General features: G+C 40.1%; 2 protein-coding genes across 2 annotated transcripts; both read right to left on the bottom strand.

Annotated features, from left to right (window-relative positions):
- Positions 1-527: 527 nt before the first annotated feature.
- LOC102403988 (olfactory receptor 2AP1-like) lies at positions 528-3,053 on the bottom strand. Its single transcript, XM_044941965.2, has 2 exons — positions 3,044-3,053; positions 528-1,423 (listed from the first exon to the last, which is right to left on the bottom strand). The coding sequence occupies exons 1-2, from the start codon at positions 3,051-3,053 to the stop codon at positions 528-530; spliced, it is 906 nt and encodes a 301-aa protein (XP_044797900.2).
- Positions 3,054-11,607: 8,554 nt separating this feature from the next.
- Positions 11,608-13,030, bottom strand: LOC112584349 (olfactory receptor 6C4-like). The gene has a single exon (XM_025282454.3). It carries the CDS (start codon positions 12,535-12,537, stop codon positions 11,608-11,610), a length of 930 nt encoding a protein of 309 aa, XP_025138239.3. The 5' UTR covers positions 12,538-13,030.
- Between the last annotated feature and the right edge of the window lie 8,940 nt (positions 13,031-21,970).

Raw genomic sequence — 21,970 nt, 5'->3', positions numbered from 1 at the left:
AGGTTAGTTCAGGCTTGTTCATATAGTGGTAGGTTTCAAGGACTTCTTGTTTCTGCAAGTTTCCTGGTGGCTCAGATGGTAAAGAATCTGCCTGCAATGAGGGAGACCTGGGTTCAATCTCTGGGTCAGAAAGATCCCCTGGAGAGAGGAATGGCTTACCCACCCCAGTATTCTTGCCTGCAGAATTCCACGGACACTCTGGTGGGCTACAGTCCATGGGCTTGCAGAGTTGGACATGACTGAGCAACTAACAATGCAAACATAAAGTGTCACTTGTATGAAGCAAGCCACATGGCTAAACCCAATGTCAGTGTGAGAGGGCACAACCAATGTAGGTGGCTACAGGGAAGCAAAGAGTATATACTAATCACTTGCAGTCTCTGACAGCTGGTCATCTTTGACACATGAACTATGTGTTGAAATACAGAGGTAGAGTGAATCTGAGAGTGGGTGTGGAGGAAGAAGCAACAGGAGTGAGTGAGCCTCGACTCCTTACACACCCTGGAAGGTGTAACCTTGTAGGGCTGCTATTTATTTTGGAGCCCAGTCATTTTTCTGACCAAGTCTTTTACTACTTGCTTCACTTGCTGGTTCCTGAGAGTATAGATGAAGGGGTTCAGGAGAGGGGCAATAACTGTGTTGATTAGAGACACTCCTTTGTTGAGATCAACCCCTTTGCCTGGAGAAGGCTTTACATACATGAAGAAGCAGGTGCCATAGCACATGGTGACCACAATGATGTGGGAGGAACAGGTGGAGAAAGCCTTTTTCCTCTCCTGGACAGAGGGGATCCGGATAATTGTCCGGATAATCTGGACATAGGACATAGAGATCAGCACCAGTGTGCTGAGCAGTGCCACCAAGGCCAGGGTAAAATCCACCATCTCCAGCACCTTTGGCCCACTGCAGACCACCTCCATTAGAGGTGTATAGTCACAGAAGAAGTGGTTGATGTGGGTGTCACAGAATGGAAGCTGACTGGTGAAGACAAGTGGGATGATGATGAGGGAGAATCCTGCCAGCCAGCAGCTGAGGATGAGCCGCATGCAGACTCTGCTGCTCATGAGGATGGGGTAGCGGAGCGGCCGGCAGATGGCGATGTACCGGTCATAGGCCATGGCTGTGAGGAGGAAGAACTCCGTGGCCCCCAGGAAGATGTGGAAAAAGTCCTGGGCAATGCAGCCGGCAAAGCTAATAGTCTTCGTTCCCGTGGCAATGTTGAGCAGCATCTTGGGCACGATGACAGTCTGGAACCAAATTTCCAAGCAGGACAGATTCCGGAGGAAGAAGTACATAGGGGTCTGCAGGCGGGTGTCCAGCAAGGTCAGGCTGATGATGGCCAGGTTTCCAGAGACGGTCACGAGGTAGGCAAGCAGCAGGAGCAGGAAAACTGCCACCTGAAGCTCTTTGGTGTCTGTCAGGCCTTAGAGGAAGAACTCAGTCACCAAGGTCTGATTGGCCATTGTAGATTTCATGTCCTTTCCAGAACCGTGCAAGCCCGGGCAGATAGAGACATCAGACATTAGCAATCCAGGGCAGATAGAGATATCAGACATTCGCAATCTTGGGCAGATAGAAGCATCAGATAGGCCTCCCAATGGATCGAGGGAATAGAGCAGAAGCTTCTAGAGGCCCTTCCCTAGTCAAAAATGTCACCTTCTTTAGAATCCTGAAAGAATTATTGGATGTCAGTGATTGTCCTCTCTCACTCCCATCTTCCCTCCCTCTCTTCTTTCATTTCTTCCTTTTATTTCATCTGAGAAAGTCTATACAGAATCCTCTGCTAAGAACAGAAGAACTAAGATGCATTTAATCCCACTGATCACAGCTTCCTCTGTCCATCACCTCATCTGGCTCCAAAACAACTTGCAGAGTGATGCTGCATCACTTCCTATTTTCACACCTCTTGCTAGTTCTTCTTCTGGCTGACTCTATAGGTAGGGGGACCATACAGGTGAGAGCATTCTGGGAAACACAGTCCTCAGTTTAATGAAGATGATATAATAGTGAAACTGTGTACAAGCCTCTGTGTCCTTGTCTTCTAAAGTAAAATGCTGACTCAAGAGTTAATGACTGGGAAATGTGAAGATGTAGAAACAAAGAGTAGCTATTAGTCTGGGGAACTGGTAACAATTTAGACAATAATTCTGCCACAGAGCTGAATTTCCAAACTCACAGTTCCTTGAAAGGTATAGATAAAGGCCTGACACATTTTCCTGTTATTTTTACAGGAAGCAGACTCCCTCCAGGTGAAAACTGCTGACAACAAGCATAGACCCTAGACTGGTTGAAATTAGAAGGTTGATGATATGTAGAACTGCAACTTGAAGCTGGCCAATCCCAGAACTGTCCATGAGCTGATCATACCCTACTCCTTACTACCCTCTCCAGGGTGAGTCACACAGTCTTGAGGGCACTAGCCTACTGGCAAAGCAATAAAAGCTACTCTTTTTCTACTTCACCCAAGACTCTGTCTCCATGTTTCCATTTGGCATCAGTGAACAGAGGCTAAATTTGGTGAAATAGTTAATCATATCATGTCCATGCAAGAAACTCATTAAGTACTCTTTTGTAAAGTGGGAATAGTAACAGGATATTTGTGATGATGAAATGACATAATGCTTGTAAAGATTTTAACAGTGATTGCCACAGGGTGAATATTCAAAAAGCAATTATTATTATATTTATATATTAAATAGATAAGCAAATAAACAAAACAAGAATTCTTTGCTGTTCTCCCAGGCCTCTTTAGAATTGGCAAACACCTATTCATCCTTTAAGATCTAGCTTAAGACTTCTTTTTTTTTTAAGTTTTATTTATTTTTGTCCACACTGTGCTGAATGTGTATGTGGGATTCTAGTTCCTGGATCAAGGATGAAACCCATGTCCACCACAGTGGAACCTTGGAGTCCTAACCACTGGACCACTGGGAAATTCCCCTTAAGACCTCTTATTTGAAGCCTTCCCTGTAAGCCCTAGGCTGAATTCACTGCTTCCTTCCATTTCCCATAACTTATAGTCTGTGCCTGGTATGGTGCTTACCAGATGGCATGTGGTAGAGAATCCCCTGGCCACTGCAGGAGACACAGGAGATGTGGGTTTGATCCCTGGGTCAGGAAGATGCCCTGGAGGAGGAAATGGCAGCCCACTCTAGTATTCTTGTCTGGAAAATCCCATGGACAGGGGAGCCTGGCAGGCTGAAGTCCATGGGGTTGCAAAGAGTTGAACATGACTTAGTGACTGAGCACTTGCCTGGTATATTTCCATAGGGTCTGTTATAAAGGATAGAGCTTGTCTTCCTTGCAAGACAACAAACACCTGAGCTCAGGGACCTTTTTGTTCATCTGTGTATCTCATCACTTACCTTCCCTCTTTACTCAGTGTAGGTACGCATCTTCTCAGGTCTGTATTGGCAAAAAAACCTCCTACTTCCTTGCATATGTAGCATGCAGTTTTGTAATATGAGGCCATTTTCACTTACATTGAATCTTTATTAAAAATTGCTTGACATTGCATCTGGACATTAAAGATGGGGAAAGTCATCTTCGTTTTTCATCAGACCACTTTCTTCTCTCACCCAGGTTTATTGAGGTAGAATTGACAAACAAAATTGTAAGGTATTTAGACAGATTCCCTGATAGCTCAGCTGGTAAAGAATCTGCCTGCAATGTGGGAGACCTGGGTTTGATCCCTGGGTTGGGAAGATCCCCTGGAGAAGGAAATGGATACCCACTCCAGTATTCTGCCTGGAGAATTCCATGGACTGTGTAGTCCATAGGGTTGCAAATAGTCAGACGCGACTGAGAAATTTTTAGTTTCACTTTCTGAAGTGTCCAAGGTGATGATTTGATACACGTATGTTTTGTGAAAGGATTCCCCCTATCCAATTTATTAGCACACCCTCTATTTCACATATTAACACTTTTTTCCCCTGTATATATAGCTGAACTGAGAAGGCAATGGCACCCCACTCCAGTACTCTTGCCTGGAAAATCCCAGGGACGGAGGAGCCTGGTAGGCTGCAGTCCATGGGGTCGCTGAGGGTCGACATGACTGAGTGACTTCACTTTCACTTTTCACTTTCATGCATTGGAGAAGGAAATGGCAACCCACTCCAGTGTTCTTGCCTGGAGAATCCCAGGGACAGGGGAGCCTGGTGGGCTGCCATCTATGGGGTCGCACAGAGTCGGACACTGACTGAAGCGACTTAGCAGCAGCAGCAGCATATAGCTGAATATCTCTCCTTAGATGTCTTAGAGGCATCTCAAACTTACCATCTCCCAAGTAGAACTCTTGTTCCTCTTCCAAGCTTCCTCTTCAAATTTCAATTATATACTACAGTATTATCAACTATAGTCACCATGTTATGCGTTAAATACTCAGACCATATTCATCTTACAATTAAATCTTTTATCAACTTATGCCTAACTCTTCTACCTTCCACCAGCAATCAACAATCTGTTTCTGTGAGTTGGACTTTTTATTTAGGTTCCTCAGAAGTATTTATATAAGTATTCCATATAGTATTTGTCTTTGTCTGGCTTATTTCACTTAGCATAATATCCTCCAAATTCATCTATGTTACTGCAAATGGCAGAATATCCTTCTTTTCTGAAAATTTAATATGCATAAAATAAAGTATATATGGACCACATTTTCTTTATCCGCTCATCTGTTGATGGGCGCTTAGGTGCCTTGGCTATTGTTAATAATCCTGCTATGAACATGAGAGTGCAGGTGTCTCTTAGAGGTAGTGATTTTGTTTCCTTTGGCTATATGCCCTTAAATGGGATTACTGGATCATATGCTAGCTCTATTTTTAATTTATTGAGGAACCTGTTTTTTATACTTTTTTTTATACTGTTTTTCATAGTGGCTGTACCAGTTACATTGCCACTAACAATGTACAAGGGTTCTCTTTTCTCCACATGCTTGCCAACGCTTGTTCCCTCTTGTCTTTTTGATAATGGACATTCTGACAAATATAAGATGATCTCTCATTGAAGTTTTAACTAACATTTCCTTAAGGTTTAGTGCTGTTGGCATCTTTTCATGTACTTGTTGGTCATTTGTATATATTCTTTGGAAAAATGTCCGTTCAGGTGCTCAGACCCCTTTCTCACACTGATCTCTGGTGTTTGACATGTGATAGGTATATCTATAGATTGCTGGGATGGAACTGACAAGAAATAAAATACTATGAGGCTTGTTGCACCCATTTTTTGATAAAGAAGGTAAACTCCACAGAAATTAACTATTCGCCTGGGGCCATGAAGAGAATCTAAAAACGATGGGGAAGCCACTTGAATGTTGCCTCACATTCAGGATCAGATCTATGGTGCTCTCAGGTTTGTTATTTTGTTGTGTAGAAAAGAGATTTTCCCCTGAAGAAATCTATGAAGTTCTGTGAATTATTTTCTCTCATCCCTTTTAGTTTGTGATCAATGACTCAGGAAGTTCATGATCTCTGTCACTGGTCTCTAAATGTGGGGAACATTCACATCAAGGGGTGAGCCAGAGGATTTACTGGGGTATGTGATGGAGATATGTCAGTCTTCTAGTTATACCTTATTTCGTGAAATCTAAGATAGAATCAAATGTTCCATACAGCATTGTTTTTTGTGCCTTTAAGGAAGAAAAGATGCTACCAACTAGACTATGACACTGTGTTAAATTACTATTGATCGTCAGATGTTTCTAAGTTTCAGAGATGTTAAAATGTGTGTTTTGAAGTTGATGAAGTATTTTATTTATTTTTAGCTCTTTAAAAATTTTTGTTTTTTTAATTGCTATAAAGCATAATCTATATGTTTATATAGAAGTACATATAAATAGTTTTAAAATAAATTAATATACACATATATTGGAATTATATCCTCAACTTCATTTCAAAATATTTACAGACTGGATGTATGATTTAAAAAGTTTGGAGAATTATTGCCAAAGAGACCTGCTGCCTATCTATTCCCCCCATTTCCTTGCTTCCACTCCCCCCAAGGCAGTCTGTGTTTGCAAATAGGTCTATTTTCTTTGGGGGAAGAGAAATATACTTTTGGCTTCCCTGGTGGCTCAGACGGTAAAAAATCCACTTGCAATACAGGAGACCTGGGTTCTATCTCTGGGTTGGGAAGATCCCCTGGAGAAGGCAGTGGCTAACTTCTCCAGTATTCTTGCCTGGAGAATTCCTTGGACAGAGGAGCCTGGTGGACTACAGTCCATGGGGTCACAAAGAATTGGAGATGACTGAGCAACTAACACACACACACACACAAAACTATCCTTTAGCCTCATTAAAGAAGATTTCTGAGTCTGTTATTTTCTCAGAATGAGCCCAAAGGAATTCCCAAGGGCAGTAGAGAATTTGCCCAGTGATTCAGAAGCCCTGGTCTTGGGTCATTTCTGGGGCCTGGCAAAGGAAGCTGTGACCTGCAGCTCCCTCTTTTTCAGTACAATGACTTGTTATCTGGTAAGCGGCCTCAGGAACTTGCTAGTCCAGGGACAACACAAGCACCTCAGGTGATGATCCTTCAAAAAGAAAGCAGGAAGTGTACAGACCTGAATGTCCCGTTTCATGAAGAGTTCAGACTTGCAGCAAAATGTGGAGGCAACATTGTAGAAATAATCACAGGACTAAGTTTTCATAAAAATTTCTTTTCTTGACTCATCTTCATTTCTACCTGGCCTTGTCACACATATCTGCCCCTTCAGCTGTAACAATTCGGAAACATAGCTAGCCAAGGACAAATTTCTGTTGATTAGTCAACATCCAAACCATGTATCAGAAGGGTCAGAGAGAGTCTGTGATGGGGCTGGAAGCTTCCCCTTGTGCCATGGCACATGGTTTCCCCCCTGGAACCTAAGGTTCTGAAGTTTTGGGTCATGCAAGAGGCTTCTGAACAGGTCCCACTCAATCAAAATGGAACATGTGGTTTATAGACTCTGTTATTGTGGACCCAGAGGATCAATTATGGGAAACAACAAATGGTGCTCAGGGGAATCTGTGCTCAGAATTTACTAATGAGCTTTGGGTGTGGTTGTTTTGGCCACAGTTGTAAGCAGGACGATTTGTGAAAAATCCCCAGAGAAAGGGATATTTACCTAAAACTTTGCCTAAAAGAATATGTGCACCTGTCATTTGTTAACAGTGTATCAGTAGTTGGTAACAAGTGTTGATAAATATTTTTGAGACCTGATGAGTATGTTGCAGAGTTCCAAAGAATAGCAAGGAGAGATAAGAAAGCCTTCCTCAGCCATCAATGCAAAGAAATAGAGGAAAATAGTAGAATGGGAAAGACTAGAGATCTCTTCAAGAAAATTAGAGATACCAAGGGAACTTTTCATGCAGAGATGGGCTCAATAAAGGACAGAAATGGTAGGGACCTAACAGAAGCAGATGATATTAAGAAGAGGTGGCAAGAATACACAGAAGAACTGTACAAAAAAGATCTTCATGACCAAGATAATTACGATGATATGATCATTCACCTAGAGCCAGACATCCTGGAATGTGAAGTCAGGTGGGCCTTAGGAAGCATCACTACGGACAAAGCTAGTGGAGGTGATGGAATTCCACTTGAGCTATTTCAAATCCTGAAAGATGATGATGTGAAAGTGCTGCATTCAATATGCCAGCACATTTGGAAAACTCAGCAATGGCCACAGGACTGGAAAAGGTCAGTTTTCATTCCAATCCCAAAGAAAGGCAATGCCAAAGAATGCTCAAACTACCACACAATTGCACTCATCTCACATGCTAATAAAGTAATGCTCAAAATTCTCCAAGCCAGGCTTCAGCAGTACATGAACCGTGAACTTCCAGATGTTCAAGCTGGCCTTAGAAAAGGCAGAAGAACCCAGAGATCAAATTGCCAACATTTGCTGGATCATCGAAAAAGCAAGGGAGTTCCAGAAAAACATCTATTTCTGCTTTATTGACTATGTCAGGGCCTTTGACTGTGAGGATCACAATAAACTGTGGAAAAGTCTTCAAGAGATGGGTATACCAGACCACCTAACCTGCCTCTTGAGAAACCTATATGCAGGTCAGGAAGCAACAGTTAGAACTGGACATGGAACAACAGACTGGTTCCAAATAGGAAAAGGAGTACGTCAAGGCTGTATATTGTCATCCTGCTTATTTAACTTCTATGCAGAGTACATCATGAGAAACCCTGGGCTGGAAGAAGCATAAGCTGGAATCAAGATTGCTGGGAGAAATATCAATAACCTCAGATATGCAGATGACACCACCCTAATGGCAGAAAGTGAAGAAGAACTAAAGAGCCTCTTGATGAAAGTGAAAGTGGAGAGTGAAAAAGTTGGCTTAAAGCTCAACTTTCAGAAAACTAAGATCACAGCATCCAGTCCCATCACTTCATGGCAAATAGATGGGGAAACAGTGGAAACAATGGCTGACTTTATTTTTCTGGGCTCCAAAATCACTGCAGATGGTGATTGCAGCCATGAAATAAAAGACACTTACTCTTTGGAAAGAAAGTTATGACCAACTTAGATAGCATATTAAAAAGCAGATACATTACTTTGCCAGCAAAGGTCCGTCTAGTCAAGGCTATGGTTGTTCCGGTGGTCATGTATGGATGTGAGAGCATGAGATTCAAGTCAATGTATGGCAAAACCAATATAATATTGTAAAGTAAAATAAATAAATTAATTAAATTAAAAAAAAAAGAAAGCTGAGCACTGAAGAATTGATGCTTTTGAACTGTGGTGTTGGAGAAGACTCTTGAGAGTCCCTCGGACTGCAAGGAGATCCAGCCAGTCCATCCTAAAGGAAATCAGTCCTGAGTGTTCATTGGTAGGACTGATGTTGAAGCTGAAACTCCAATACTTTAGTCACCTGATGCGAAGAGCTGACTCATTTGAAAAGACCCTGATGCTGGGAAAGATTGAGGGCAGGAGGAGAAGGGGACAACAGAGGATGAGATGGTTGGATGGCATCACTGACTCAATGGACATGGGCTTGGGTGGACTCCAGGAGTTGGTGATGGACAGGGAAGCCTGGCGTGCTGCAGTTCATGGAGTCGCAGAGTTGGACACGACCGAGCGACTGAACTGAACTGAATTGATGAGTATGTTGGAAGGAACTGAAGACAACTTTGTCATTCTTAGTCTTGGCTGGTCCATTCACAAGCATCTATATATGTTGAGTTAGTTCATCAGTTTTTAAATCATTTTAAAATGTGTTATTTATTTATATTTGGCTGTGCTGGGTCTTGGGTCTGTGGTAGGTTTCCTCTAGTTGTGGTAGGTGGGGGCTACTCTTTAGTTGTAATATGCAGGCTTCTTTCTTTGTGGCTCCCTGGCTCTAGAGTGTGGGCTCAGTAACTGTGGCTCATGTGCTTAGTTGCCCTGAGGTATGTGGGATCTTCCTGGACCAGGGTTAAACCCATGTCCCTGCATTGGCAGGCGATGGTGGTTCTTAAACATTGGACCACCATGGAAGTTTTTAATTGACTTTAAATCCTACTATAATACTAAAATATTTTATTCAGTGTGGCAGTTCAATATGTCAGCAAATTTAGAAAACTCAGCAGTGGCCACAGGATTGGAAAAGGTGAGTTGTCATTTCAATCACAAAGAAGGGCAATGCCAAAGAATGCTCAAACTATCACACAATTGGGCTCATTTCACATGCTAGCAAGGTAATGCTCAAAATCCTTCAAGCTAGGCTTCAGCAGTATGTGAACTGAGCAGCTTAAAATGTACAAAGTGGGTTTAGAAAAGGCAGAGGAAGCAGAGATCAACATCTGATGGATCATAGTGAAAGCAAGGGAATTCTAGAAAAATATCTACATCTGCCTCATTTACTATGCTAAAGCCTTTGACTGTGTGGATCACAACAAATGGTGGAGAATTCTTAAAGAGATGGGAGTACCAGACCACCTTATCTGTCTCTTAAGAAACCTGTATGCAGGTCAAGAAGCAACAGTTAGAGCTGGACATGGAAAAACTGACTGGCTCAAAATTGTGAAATGTGTAAGTATGTCAAGGCTGTATAGTAACACTCTGCTTATTTAACTTGTGCTTCCCTGGTGGCTCAGATGGTAAAGAATCTGCCTATAATGTGGGATACCTGGATTTGATCCCTGGGTTGGTAAGATTCCCTGGAGAAGGGAACAGCACCCACTCCAGTATTCTTGCCTGGAGAATTCCATGGACAGAGGAGCCTGGCAGGATGCAGTCCATGGGCTCCCAAAAAGTTGGACATGACTTTTCACTTTGTTTAACTTATATACAGAGTGAAAGTGAAAGTTGCTCAGTCATGTCCGACTCTTTGTGACCCCATGGATTATACAGTCCATGGTATTCTCCAGGCCAAATAGTGGAGTGGGTAGCCTTTCCCTTCTCCAAGGGATCTTCCCAACCCAGGGATTGAACCCAGGTCTCCCGCATTGCAGGCAGATTCTTTATCAGCTGAGCCACAAGAAATCATGTGAAATGCCAGGCCGGTGAATCATAAACTGGAATCAAGATTGCTGGGAGAAGTATCAACAACTTTGCATATGCAGATGAATCCACTCTAACGGCAGAAAGTGAAGAGGAACTAAAGAGCTTCTTGATGAATGTGGAAAGAGGAGAGTGAAAAAGCTGGCCTCAAATTCAACATTCAAGAAACTAAGATCATGGCACCTGGTCCCATCACTTCATGGAAAATAGATGGGGAAAAAGTGGAAACAGTGATAGCTTCAAAATTGGGCTCCAAAATCACTGTGGATGATGACTGCAGCCATGAAATTAAAAGACACTTGCTCCTTGAAAGGAAAGCCATGACCAACCTAGACAGTGTCTTAAAAAGCAGAGACATTACTTTGTTGCCAAAGTCCATGTACTCAAAGCTATGGTTTTTCCAGTAGTCTTGTAAGAATGTGTGAGTTGGACCATGAAGAAGCCTGAGTGCTGAAGAATTGATGCTTTCAAACTGTGGTGCTGGAGAAGGCTCTTGAGAATCCCTTGAACTGCAAGGAGGTCAAACCAGTCAATATTAAAGGAAATCAACCCAAATATTTATTGGAAGAACTGATTGCTGAAGCTGAAGCTCCAATACTTTGGCCACCTGATGGGAAGAGCCAACTCATTGGAAAAGACCCTGATTGAAAGATAAAAGGAGAAGGCGGCGGTAGAGGATGAGATCATTTAGATAGCATCACTGAATCAGTGGACCTGAATTTGAGCAAACTCGGGAGATAGTGGAGGACAGAGGAGTCTGGCATGCTGCAGTCCATGGGCTCACAAAGAGTTGGACATGACTTAGCGACTGAACAACAACTAAAATATTTTATTGAGATGTGGCAGTTCAGATGGCTACCCCTGCGTGATATGATTGTGGTATGTTGTTAATACAGAATCAGAAACCTCAGAGTCTAGTTCTAGTTCGAGTCTCAGTTGTGGCATGTGAGAAGTAGTTCCCTGACCAGAAATTGAACCCAAGCCCCCTGCTTTGGGAGTGTGGAGTCTTAGCCGATGGACCACCAGGGAAGTCCCTTGAGATACTGCTTTAATAAGAAGAGGGTTGAAGAAGTTATCCTTGAGAAGAACTTCATAAATATTATTCAGATTCTGTTTTAAGTTTGAGGTCTTTACATTCACTAAAGACTCACAATCTTTCTGGCCACATTTTTGAAGGCTTGTTTTACTTGTTCATTCTTCAGAGTATAAATGAATGGGTTCAATAAAGGGGAGATTGCGGTATTGAGCACAGCCACTCCCTTATTGAAGGCAACTCCTTCTTTTGCTGAGGGTTTTTTGTACATGAAGATGCAGCTGCCATAAGAGAGGGAGATGACAATCATGTGGGATGAGCATGTGGAAAAGGCTTTCTTCCTTTGCTGAGCAGAGGGGATCTTCAGAACAGTCTGGATGATGTTTGTGTAGGAGAGAATCACCAGCATCAGGGTGAGCACCAACGTCACAACTGCTAAGATGAAGTTAACCAGCTCCAGGAGTCTTGTGTCTGAGCAAGATATTTCTATGAGGGGTCCGTAGTCACAATAATAATGATTCAGCATGTTGGAGGCACAGAAGTCCAGTTGACTGGTCAGGATGATTTGGGATAAAATGATGAGAAATCCACCTAGCCAGGAGCAGAGGATCAGCTGGATGCAGACTCTGCTGTTCATGATGGTCATGTAATGTAGGGGTTTGCATATGGCCACATAGCAGTCATAGGACATGGCAGCCAGAAGGTAAAACTCTGTGACCCCCAGGAATATGGCAAAGAAATACTGAGTGAAGCAGCCAGCAAAGCTGATGCTCTTGTTTCCAGTTGATATGCTGAACAGTAGCCTAGGAGTAAAAGTGCTTGTAAAGGAAATTTCTAAGAAGGAGAAGTTCCAGAGGAAGAAATACATGGGCATGTGGAGGTGGGAGTCCAGTAGTGTGAGGGTGATGATCATCAGATTTCCAATAATGCTGAATACATAGGTGAGGAAGAGAAGTGTGAAGATTACAGATTGAAGCTCTGGGATGTCTGTTAGTCCCAGCAGAATGAATTCTGTTATATAAGTTTGGTTTTTCATTGCTACCCTTTGCTGCCTACAAAGCAAAGAAATAAGTGATGAGAATGGAAGAGGAGCTCAGAAACCTTTGGGAGAGCCGAAGCTTTTCTTGTTGAATTGGTTCAAGTGCCTTTTTTTTCTGTCATTTTGACTTAAATGAATTTTTCTATTGGATAGAAGTTGACTCTTCACAAGAATTCCTGTTTTTAAAAAATCAATTTATTGGTTTTTGTTTTGTTTTGTTTTACTTTGCTGTTGAGTTGTGTGAGTTCCTTATGGTTTATTAACTCTTTGATGCATGGTTTCCAAATATTATCTACCACTCTGATTGGTTGCCTTTCATTTCATTCATGGTTTCTTGAATTAAAGCTGGGGATAAGCTTTTAATTTTAACTAATTTATTAACTGATTAATTAATTAATTGTAGTTCCCTAATGAAGGATGGAATCCTTGCCCCCTGCAGTAGAAGTGCAGAGTCTTAACCACTGGACTGCCAGGGAAGTCCCAAGGATTATTTTCCTAAATTTCCATATACGAGGGTTTTCTCCATGGTCCTTTTCAACTTGTCATGTACTTCCCTAGCCTACCTTCTAAACCAATGCCTAAGTTATCATTTTCTATATTTCCTATTTTATTTTCATTTTCAATGTTAACTTTACTTTTGATCTTTCTTTATTTCTGCTAATTTGGCAGTGAAATTTCACTTCCATAACGCTCTTGGTCTCAGTGTGAGAAGAAATGCTAACTTGTTAGCTATAGTTGAGGAGTCTTTAGAATAGAATCAGCAATGCCATTATAACTATGGTAACTAAAGATGCCCCAACTTTTCTTTGACGTTTTAGATTTGTGGACCATTGTAACTAATGTCACCAGTCTCACAATCTTTGCTGCTGGTGTCAGCTTTCCCTCAGGTCCTAGTTATCCTGTCTTAGGTGGTTTTAGCAGAGGAGCAGATGGTATCTCTCCAATCAGATACCTGCTATCATTTTCTTCCATATCCATGTTTATTAATAAGCATGTAATTTTACTCTGGCTAGAAAAATATAACTGAAATCAAAAGTTGTGAACCTTATTGAGAAATATGATTTTTTTCTTCTAGTATCTTTATTTTTTTAAATTTCTGCCTTTAACTAGTGGTTTCTCCCTAATTTTTCCTCCTTTCTTCAGACACTAATGATGTATCTCTTACTTTGGCACTTGTTGCTCCCAAACACACATTCAGGTGGTTAGCCTGCTTTAGTTTCCACATGAGTGAAATGGTACTGTCTTATGCCTGTCTCATGCTACCCCTCAAGTGGATATTTGTAGGCCTGAATTCTTATTTCATTTTCATCTCCATATCATTAGCTTTAACATATTTCTTTTAGATATTCTCCCCTCTAACTAAACTTAATATGTTAAAATTATATCAGCATATTTCTACCTTGTGATTAAAACTTCTTTAAATTTCCAAGCTCTTTGATAGAATTTTTTTTTGGTTTGTTGTTTTAAGATATTTACTTTTGAAATAAGTGTTGGTTCTCTTGCCTTTCCTCTGCTGTTAAGGAACTTACATTCAGTGTTTGGAGAGATGTAATGTACACATGAAATAGATAATGGTTGGGACTTCTCTGGTGGTCCAGGGGTTAAGCATCCATCTACCAGTGTGAGGGACACAGGTTTGATCCCTGATCCAGGAGGATTCCACATGCCGTAGGGCGACTAGGCCTGTAGGCCGCAACCACTGAGCTTGCGTGCCCTAGAGCCTGTGCTCTGCAACAAGAGAAGTCATTACAATGAGAAGCCTGTGCACTGCAACTAGAGAGAAGCCTCTGCTTGCTGAAACTAGAGAAAGCCCATGCATAGCAATGAAGACCCAACGCAGCCAAAAACAAAAATAAATTAAAAAAAATAGAAAATGGTTAATGACTGAATAGAATACATTAATTCCTATCTTAAAAATATTATTTTATACAAAGTGGCAGTTTTATAACTTCATGTTTTCTGTTAGAAGTCAATTGAGAAAACTGTGTTTATAGACCACTGTTGTTTAGTAGCTAAGTCGTGTCCGACTCTTTGCAACCCATGGACTGTAGCCTGCCAGGCTCCTCTGTCCACGGATTTTCCAGGCAAGGATACTGGAGTGGGTTGCCACTTCCTTCCCCAGGATAGACCACTGACCTAAGTTTAATTTTCTGATTATTTAGCCACTCACATTCAAAAGGAAAATTAGTCTTTGCATTGACCCTGGCAATACATGGCTTAAGCAAATAGTTTCTCTGTGTTTCTGTAGCCATAAGGCTACAGAAGTTATAGGCCTCTGTGAGAGCTGGTCTCTTTCTTCACTTCCAGCAGATCTGCTGTGCAAATGAGTAGGAAAATCAGTGAGTTAAGTCCAGTTGCTAAGTACGTTATCTGAGTAAGATAATCTGTGCAAAGTGTAATTAGCATTTGTGAGATGTTTTATGGAATTTTAAAAAATTGTGGTACATATACACAATGGAGTATTATTCAGCCATTAAAAAGAATACATTCGAATCAGTTCTAATGAGGTGGATGAAACTGGAGCCTATTATACAGAGTGAAGTAAGCCAGAAAGAAAAACACCAATACAGTATACTAACGCATATATATGGAATTTAGAAAGATGGTAACAATAACCCTGTGTACGAGACAGCAAAAGAGACACTGATGTATAGAACAGTCTTATGGATTCTGTGGGACAGGGAGAGGGTGGGAAGATCTGGGAGAATGGCATTGAAACATGTAAAATATCATGTATGAAACGAGTTGCCAGTCCAGGTTCGATGCACGATACTGGATGCTTGGGGCTGGTGCACTGGGACGACCCAGAGGGATGGTATGGGGAGGGAGGAGGGAGGAGGGTTCAGGATGGGGAACACATGTATACCTGTGGCAGATTCATTTTGATATTTGGCAAAACTAATACAATTATGTAAAATTTAAAAATAAAATAAAATTAAAAAAAAACACAAGATAAAATTTACCATCTTAACCATTTTTTTCTTTTTTAAAAAATATTCATTTTTTAATTGAAGGATAATTGCTTTACAGAATTTTGTTGCTTTCTGCCAAACATCAACACGAATCAGCCAAAGTGTGGAGTTCGATGTTAAGCATATCCACATTGTTGTGCAACAGATCTCCAGAACGTTTTCATCTTGTAAAGCTGAAATGCTATGCCTGTTGAACAACTCTCCCTACTCCTGCTCAACTGCTGCTCCTGGCAGCCACTATTCTACTTTCTATTTTTATGATTTTGACTACTTTAGACATCTCATATAAGTGGAATCATACACTGTGTATGTATGTATGTATTTTTGTGACTGGTTTATTTCACTTAGTGTAATGTTCTCAAGGTTAATAATCCATGTGACAGGATTTCCTTCCTTTTAAAGATTGAATAATATTCCAGTGTATGTATATGTCACATTTTATCTATCCATTCATCTGCTGATGGGTTGCTTCCATTTCTTGATTATTATGAATAAAGCTGCTATAATCATGGGTGTACAAATATATCTTCAAGATTCTACTTTCATTTCTTTTGGATATATATCCAGAAGATATTTTGCTGGATCATATTATAATTCTATTTTTAGTTTTGTTAGAAATAGCCATACTGCTTTCCATGGGGACCACATTCTATGTGGAAATTTTATATCAAAATGAATATCTGAATGTCTGTGGCACAGGATAAATACAGAGAGCTGTCTGATTCTAAGATAAGAATTAACATAAATGATGCATTCTATTTGGGCATTATCCATTCTCTGTTTTATGGGTATATGTCACCTTTCCAAAAACAGATTGTAAGTTCCTTAAGAGCAGAGGAAGAACAGGAGAACCAACACTTATTGAATGATTGTAGTGTTGGTATTAAATTAGGCTCTTTCATAAATAATATTCTTCTTCTTTTTTGGTATTCTTTTACCCCCCCAATAACACTGTCTAAAGCACACAGCATAATAAATACATAATTGTTAAATAAATGAAGAAAAAGATAGTGCCTTTTCTCTCTACTCCTTATTTTGCTCTTCATTTAGCCTTTTATCTTTGGCAATTTGCTATATAAACTGTAAATTTTTCCCAGCTTTTTTTAATCTAACAATAAATAGGAGCATTTAAGAGTCAGTCTAAGGTAAAGTCTCTTGAGCCTATAAATGGACTTTACTGTTTCCTGTCTCTCTTTCACTGATGAAAGCCAAGGAGTCATGTGTGTTATCTGGTCTTTGCTCTAAGAGCTGAGAGCCCAGCCTTTATCAGCAAGGTTGTATTTTGAAATTTTCCTTGTTCACACTTGGTGCTTTTCTACCACCAAATAATAAAAATCTATATTTCTCTTATTTGTTATTGTGGGTGAGGGGAATATAATAATTTAAAAATGTATATAAGGACTTCCCAGGTGACATAGTGGTAAAGAATCCACCTGCCAATGCAGGAGACACAGAGGCACTCTGTTTCAATCCCTGGGTTGGGAAGATCCCCTGGAGTAGAAAATGGCAACCCACTCCAGTATTCTTGTCTGGGAGATACCATGGACAGAGAAGCCTGGGGGCTACAGTCCATGGGGTCACAGAGTCAGACCTGACTTAGCGACAACAACAAATGTATATATAGTTCGTTTGGACTCTCTCTCTTGCTTAGTTTTCATAATACTGAGTTGTCAGCGACGGAAAGGCAAATCTCAGACACCAAATAACTTCAGGAGGGGCTTTCAGGAACTAATTAAATTCTTACCATCAACACTTGGTGGTGGTGGTTTAGTCACTAAGTCATGTCCAACTCTTGTGACCCCATGTACTGTAATTCACCAGGCTCCTCTGACCACTGACACTAAGGGAGTGGTGTTCCTTTGCACTCAGACTCTTCCATCCTATGCCCTCTAAGCCTCCTAGATGGGCTGAGTCACTTCATTTGGAATATGGGTATAGCTTTAACACAGAACCAGGAAAGGGACTACCAGATTATTTGGTCATAATATACTTTTACAAAAGCTCAGCATTTGTCCTAAGAAAGAAGCCTCAAATTTCTAGAATCCTTTAGGCATCTTCCTGTTCTGATATTTTAAGGCCCCTGAAACAGAGAAATCCTAACCCCACCTCCCTATATCCCTGGCCTCTCTGGATCACCAGGGAGCCATCTCTGCCATCGTCCCTAAGAATGTCCTAATCACAAGGATGTATGGAACATGGCCACGTCATCCAGCGTCTGAACATCCAGGCTCTTGAACTTCCTGGTCATTAATTTTTGGTCTTTGGTGAACAAACTGTGTGTTATCATTCAAACCTTTATATTCATATTCCACACAAATTCTATAATAATTCTGCTTCCATAATTTTACAAAGCTATTCATTACAACCTTGTCTGTAAACATAAAAACTTGGAAACAATGAAAATTTCCATCAATAAGAAAGTGACTAAGTAATTTTGGTGTCTCCAAACTATAAAATGCATTAAATAAATAAAATAAATGGCAAAGATTTATGTGAACTCACTTGGAAGGACATATCTGGTATATTGCTATATGAATAAAGGAAGCTGTTGAATAATTGTGTATTATATTATTCCATTTGGTCTAAAAAATATATATCTTCTGCTCTAAAATTATATTTTTATGTGCATGGTCATACAGATCTGGAAAAATTGCTATCAGTATTATTTTTATGGAGTTAGATGAAGAAGTGGGGATATAAGGAGAGCTGTGTCTTTTTATTTTATACTTATCTACATTATATGAATGCAACAAAGCAAGCATAAGTTGCTTTTTAATTAAAAAAAATCACAGTAATATGATTTCATGCTCTATAGTCACAAACAAGGAACATGGATATAAGTATAAGCTGAGGATATACTTACACTTGACTTTCAGGGTGGTCCTGTAGGATTTTACCCATACATGTCCATGCGATGAATCACAATTTAGAAGTCAGATGTAGAGGAAAGGTAAAATAAAACTGAACTTGTTTCACTTCCCACAACTACTTATTGACCTAATTATTCACAAAAATTCACAAACCTATGAAAATTTCATAGGAAAAATGCTATTTCTTTTCTATATATCAGTTTAGCTGTCATTCACTACTTTTTATTTCCTCATTAATTTAAAATGCACCCTGGATGGTAAGTAATCCTTTGAGATGTGATTTATTTAAGTTAAACACATTTATTGTAGTGATAGAAGAAAGCACCCTCCCTTCAAAGTCTAATTTCCTCTGTTCTGACCCTTCTGAGCCTGAATATGTGCTGTCTCTGACTTTATACTAGATAGAAGCATATTTTAAATGTTCTATTCAGGGGAGGCCTCAGAACAATCAGTTGAGGAAAGAAAAGATCCCAGGAGGCCCACATTCAGAGCATGCTAATGAATCCTGTTTTTTGAGAACTCTGGAACTGAACTTTTAATAAGGGATTGGGGAAGAAGCCCAAAGAGACCGAGGAACATGTTTTTTGAGCCATTTACCACATGCTGGGCCTAATTCTAAACATATCTTCATTACATTATGCATAATGCTAGACAATATACCTTAATAACTTGCTTAATGCTCATAACACCATGTCATATATCTCCTGAGGAACCAAACGGTATCAGAGCATCTGCCTTCTGTTGCTGTGGTGATCTTACCTTGGTCAAGTAACATGAATCCTTAGAGTTTTCCCCATTAGTTTCTTTCCCTTCCCTTCAGTCTTCTGTGTCCTGTAAACTATTCTCAGAAGGAAGACTGGAGGCCCGGTGTCCTTCTTCTCTTTCTTCTATAGGGCTTGAAAACCCCTCCTCCACGTATTTACTGATTCTCTCGATTTTTAAACCTTTACACAGATATGATAATTGTCATGTGGCTCCCCAAGGGCTTAAAATTCAAATTTCCTTTATAAAAGGATTTTCAGATTGGATTGGTCAAAGGAATAAGATCAATAATTTGCTTTGGCCAAAATCTGCTATATAATATTAATTTTCCACTTGTGCTTAGTGGGAGGAATGTTTCTCACTGGGGTTGCTCCTTGACAGTTGAAACTTATCTTAGCTACTTGTGGGAGCAACTTCTCCTCCTGTTCCCAGTTTGGCTTTTGATGGAGAGATGGAATGGGTGAGTGCGGCATATATGTATTTCTGAGAATGCTAATGAGATATAGCATTACAGCAAGTAGAGCTCTTTAGGAAAGACAAACATAGGCCTCAGAGAATATCAGAAGGCAATAACCGTAACAGTAGGTATATAAGGAAAAGGCAAGAGAGGTGGAGTAGCAGAACCTTAACATTAAGATTTGCAGAAGGGATTAACTCAATCTAGCCTAGAACCTCAAGGGAAAGGACATTTATTTGTGGATAATCCTTGATGTCACAGACTAGACAAAGAGATAATTTTATGATAGTTATGATACACTTTATTTTTCTCCCAGTCCACACCTCCTTTTGAGAGAACTTGGCCAGAGGAGAATGACCTAGGTATAGACATGAGCTAATTACATTCTCCTTTTTGGAATTTGGAGTTAGGTACAGAGACTATGTTGATAAATAATGGGTGATCAAGCTAGAAGGTAATACATATAAATAAATAAATATTACTTCTTAAAATTTTTTTATTTTTAAAATTTTTATTGGCATACAGTTAATTTACAATGTTGTATTAGTTTCAGGTGTACAGCAAAGTGAATCAGTTATACATATATTCACTCTTTTTTTGATTCTTTTCCCATACAGGCCATTACAGAGTATTGAATAGAATTCCCTGTGCTATATAGTAGGTCCTTATTACTTATTTATTTTATATAGAGTAGTGTGCATATTGGAAAAGGCAATGGCAGCCCACTCCAATACTCTTGGCTGGAAAATCGCATGGACAGAGGAGCCTGGTAGGCTGCAGTCCATGGGGTCGCTAAGAGTCAGACATGACTGAGCGACTTCACTTTCACTTTTCACTTTCATGCATTGGAGAAGGAAATGGCAACCCACTCCAGTGTTCTTGCCTGGAGAATCCCAGGGACGGGGAGCCTGGTGGGTTGCCGTTTATGGGGTCGCATAGAGTTGGACACGACTGAAGCGACTTAGCAGCGAGTGTGTATATATCAATCCCTTCTCTATGTTTATAAGAGACATCATGGGATAACATTATGGTAAATAAAACACATAATTTGGATGGATGAAAATGCTGAACTGGGAAAAGAAATTCATATCCTGAATGAAATTTTATTCTAGTGAAGACAACTGCTGCTCCCCACTGTAATAGAATAGATCCTGTACAATTAACTGACTAGCGAGTGGTTGATGGCATATGGTGCCATGCCACGGGAGATTAGATGCAGCACAGACAGTGGTCAGATCAGTCTTGGTGAGGAAAGGCTCATGCATAATTCACAGTGTGTAAAGTAATTAGCCTCCAATTAAAATAAATAAATTAATTTTAAAAAAGAAGGAAAAAAAAGTCATTTTTATTTAAAGTAGAATTTACATTCAGTAAAACTCCAAAACTTGGCAAATGCAGTCACCATTATAGTCAAAGTGTAGAACAGTTCTTCGATCGCTCCACCCCCAAACCCTGTGCAATAAACTCTGCCCCAATTCTTAAGAATCCACTGATCTGTTTTCTATCAAGGGGGTCAAGTTTAGTCATCAAATGGTCTAGTATAGAAAAAATTGAAAGCAGAAACCCCCAAATTTTTAACAGCATACTTTGAAACATACATTTAGAATATTCTTTTGAATATTCTTTTAGAATGAGATTTGAAAATACCTTTTGTCAATTAAAGCAGCTGACAAGTTGTCTTAAGATAGTTGTAGAGAAGCTAGTCTAGTTACTGCGGCTGGGGCTGGTTGATAGAAAACCCATTTTAAATAATGGAATTGAATTCTTTCTTTTCCCAAACTTTAATTTTTTTACTTTGTATTGGGGTATAGCTGATTGGAATGGAATTCTATAGAAGTTCTCTAAAAGCAGATATATGTGCTTTTTTGTTTGTTTGTTTGTTTTCTTTTTTAGCTATGTCATGTGACTTGCACAATCTTCGTTCCCCAAACAGGGATTGAACCCTGAGCTATGGCAGTGAGATTGTCAAGCCCTAACCTCTGGACCATCATGGAATTCCTGAGATAGCTATTCTTACAAATATCAGTATTTGGTACCTTTTTGAAAGTTCACCCCTGTTACCGCCATGAAAGGCACAAAGAAAGCAAAACCTCCATGTTGTATATATCAATTGTCACATGTTAAAATACACCTTATTTCCATGAAAAGTTGCTTTCAAGCACCACAATTCTGTCTTTCAAACATCAGCTCTGAAGTTTTTCAGCATCTTGAACTGAGTCGAGTTGCACTCTGTGGATGAAAAGCTTATCCCTCTTAAAGAGGATAATAGAAGATCCACATTGTTCAGAAGAGATATGGATGTGGAAAGGAGAAGCTTCTTTAGAGAGGTCAGGAGCCATAGGTGGGATAATATAGGCTTTTGCAAGCTT

This window comes from Bubalus bubalis, chromosome 4 (assembly GCF_019923935.1).
Source record: "Bubalus bubalis isolate 160015118507 breed Murrah chromosome 4, NDDB_SH_1, whole genome shotgun sequence".
NCBI classification, from domain to species: Eukaryota; Metazoa; Chordata; class Mammalia; order Artiodactyla; family Bovidae; genus Bubalus; species Bubalus bubalis.
The sequence above is the reverse complement of the archived record's forward strand: the minus strand, read 5'-3'. Positions and strand labels throughout refer to the sequence as shown.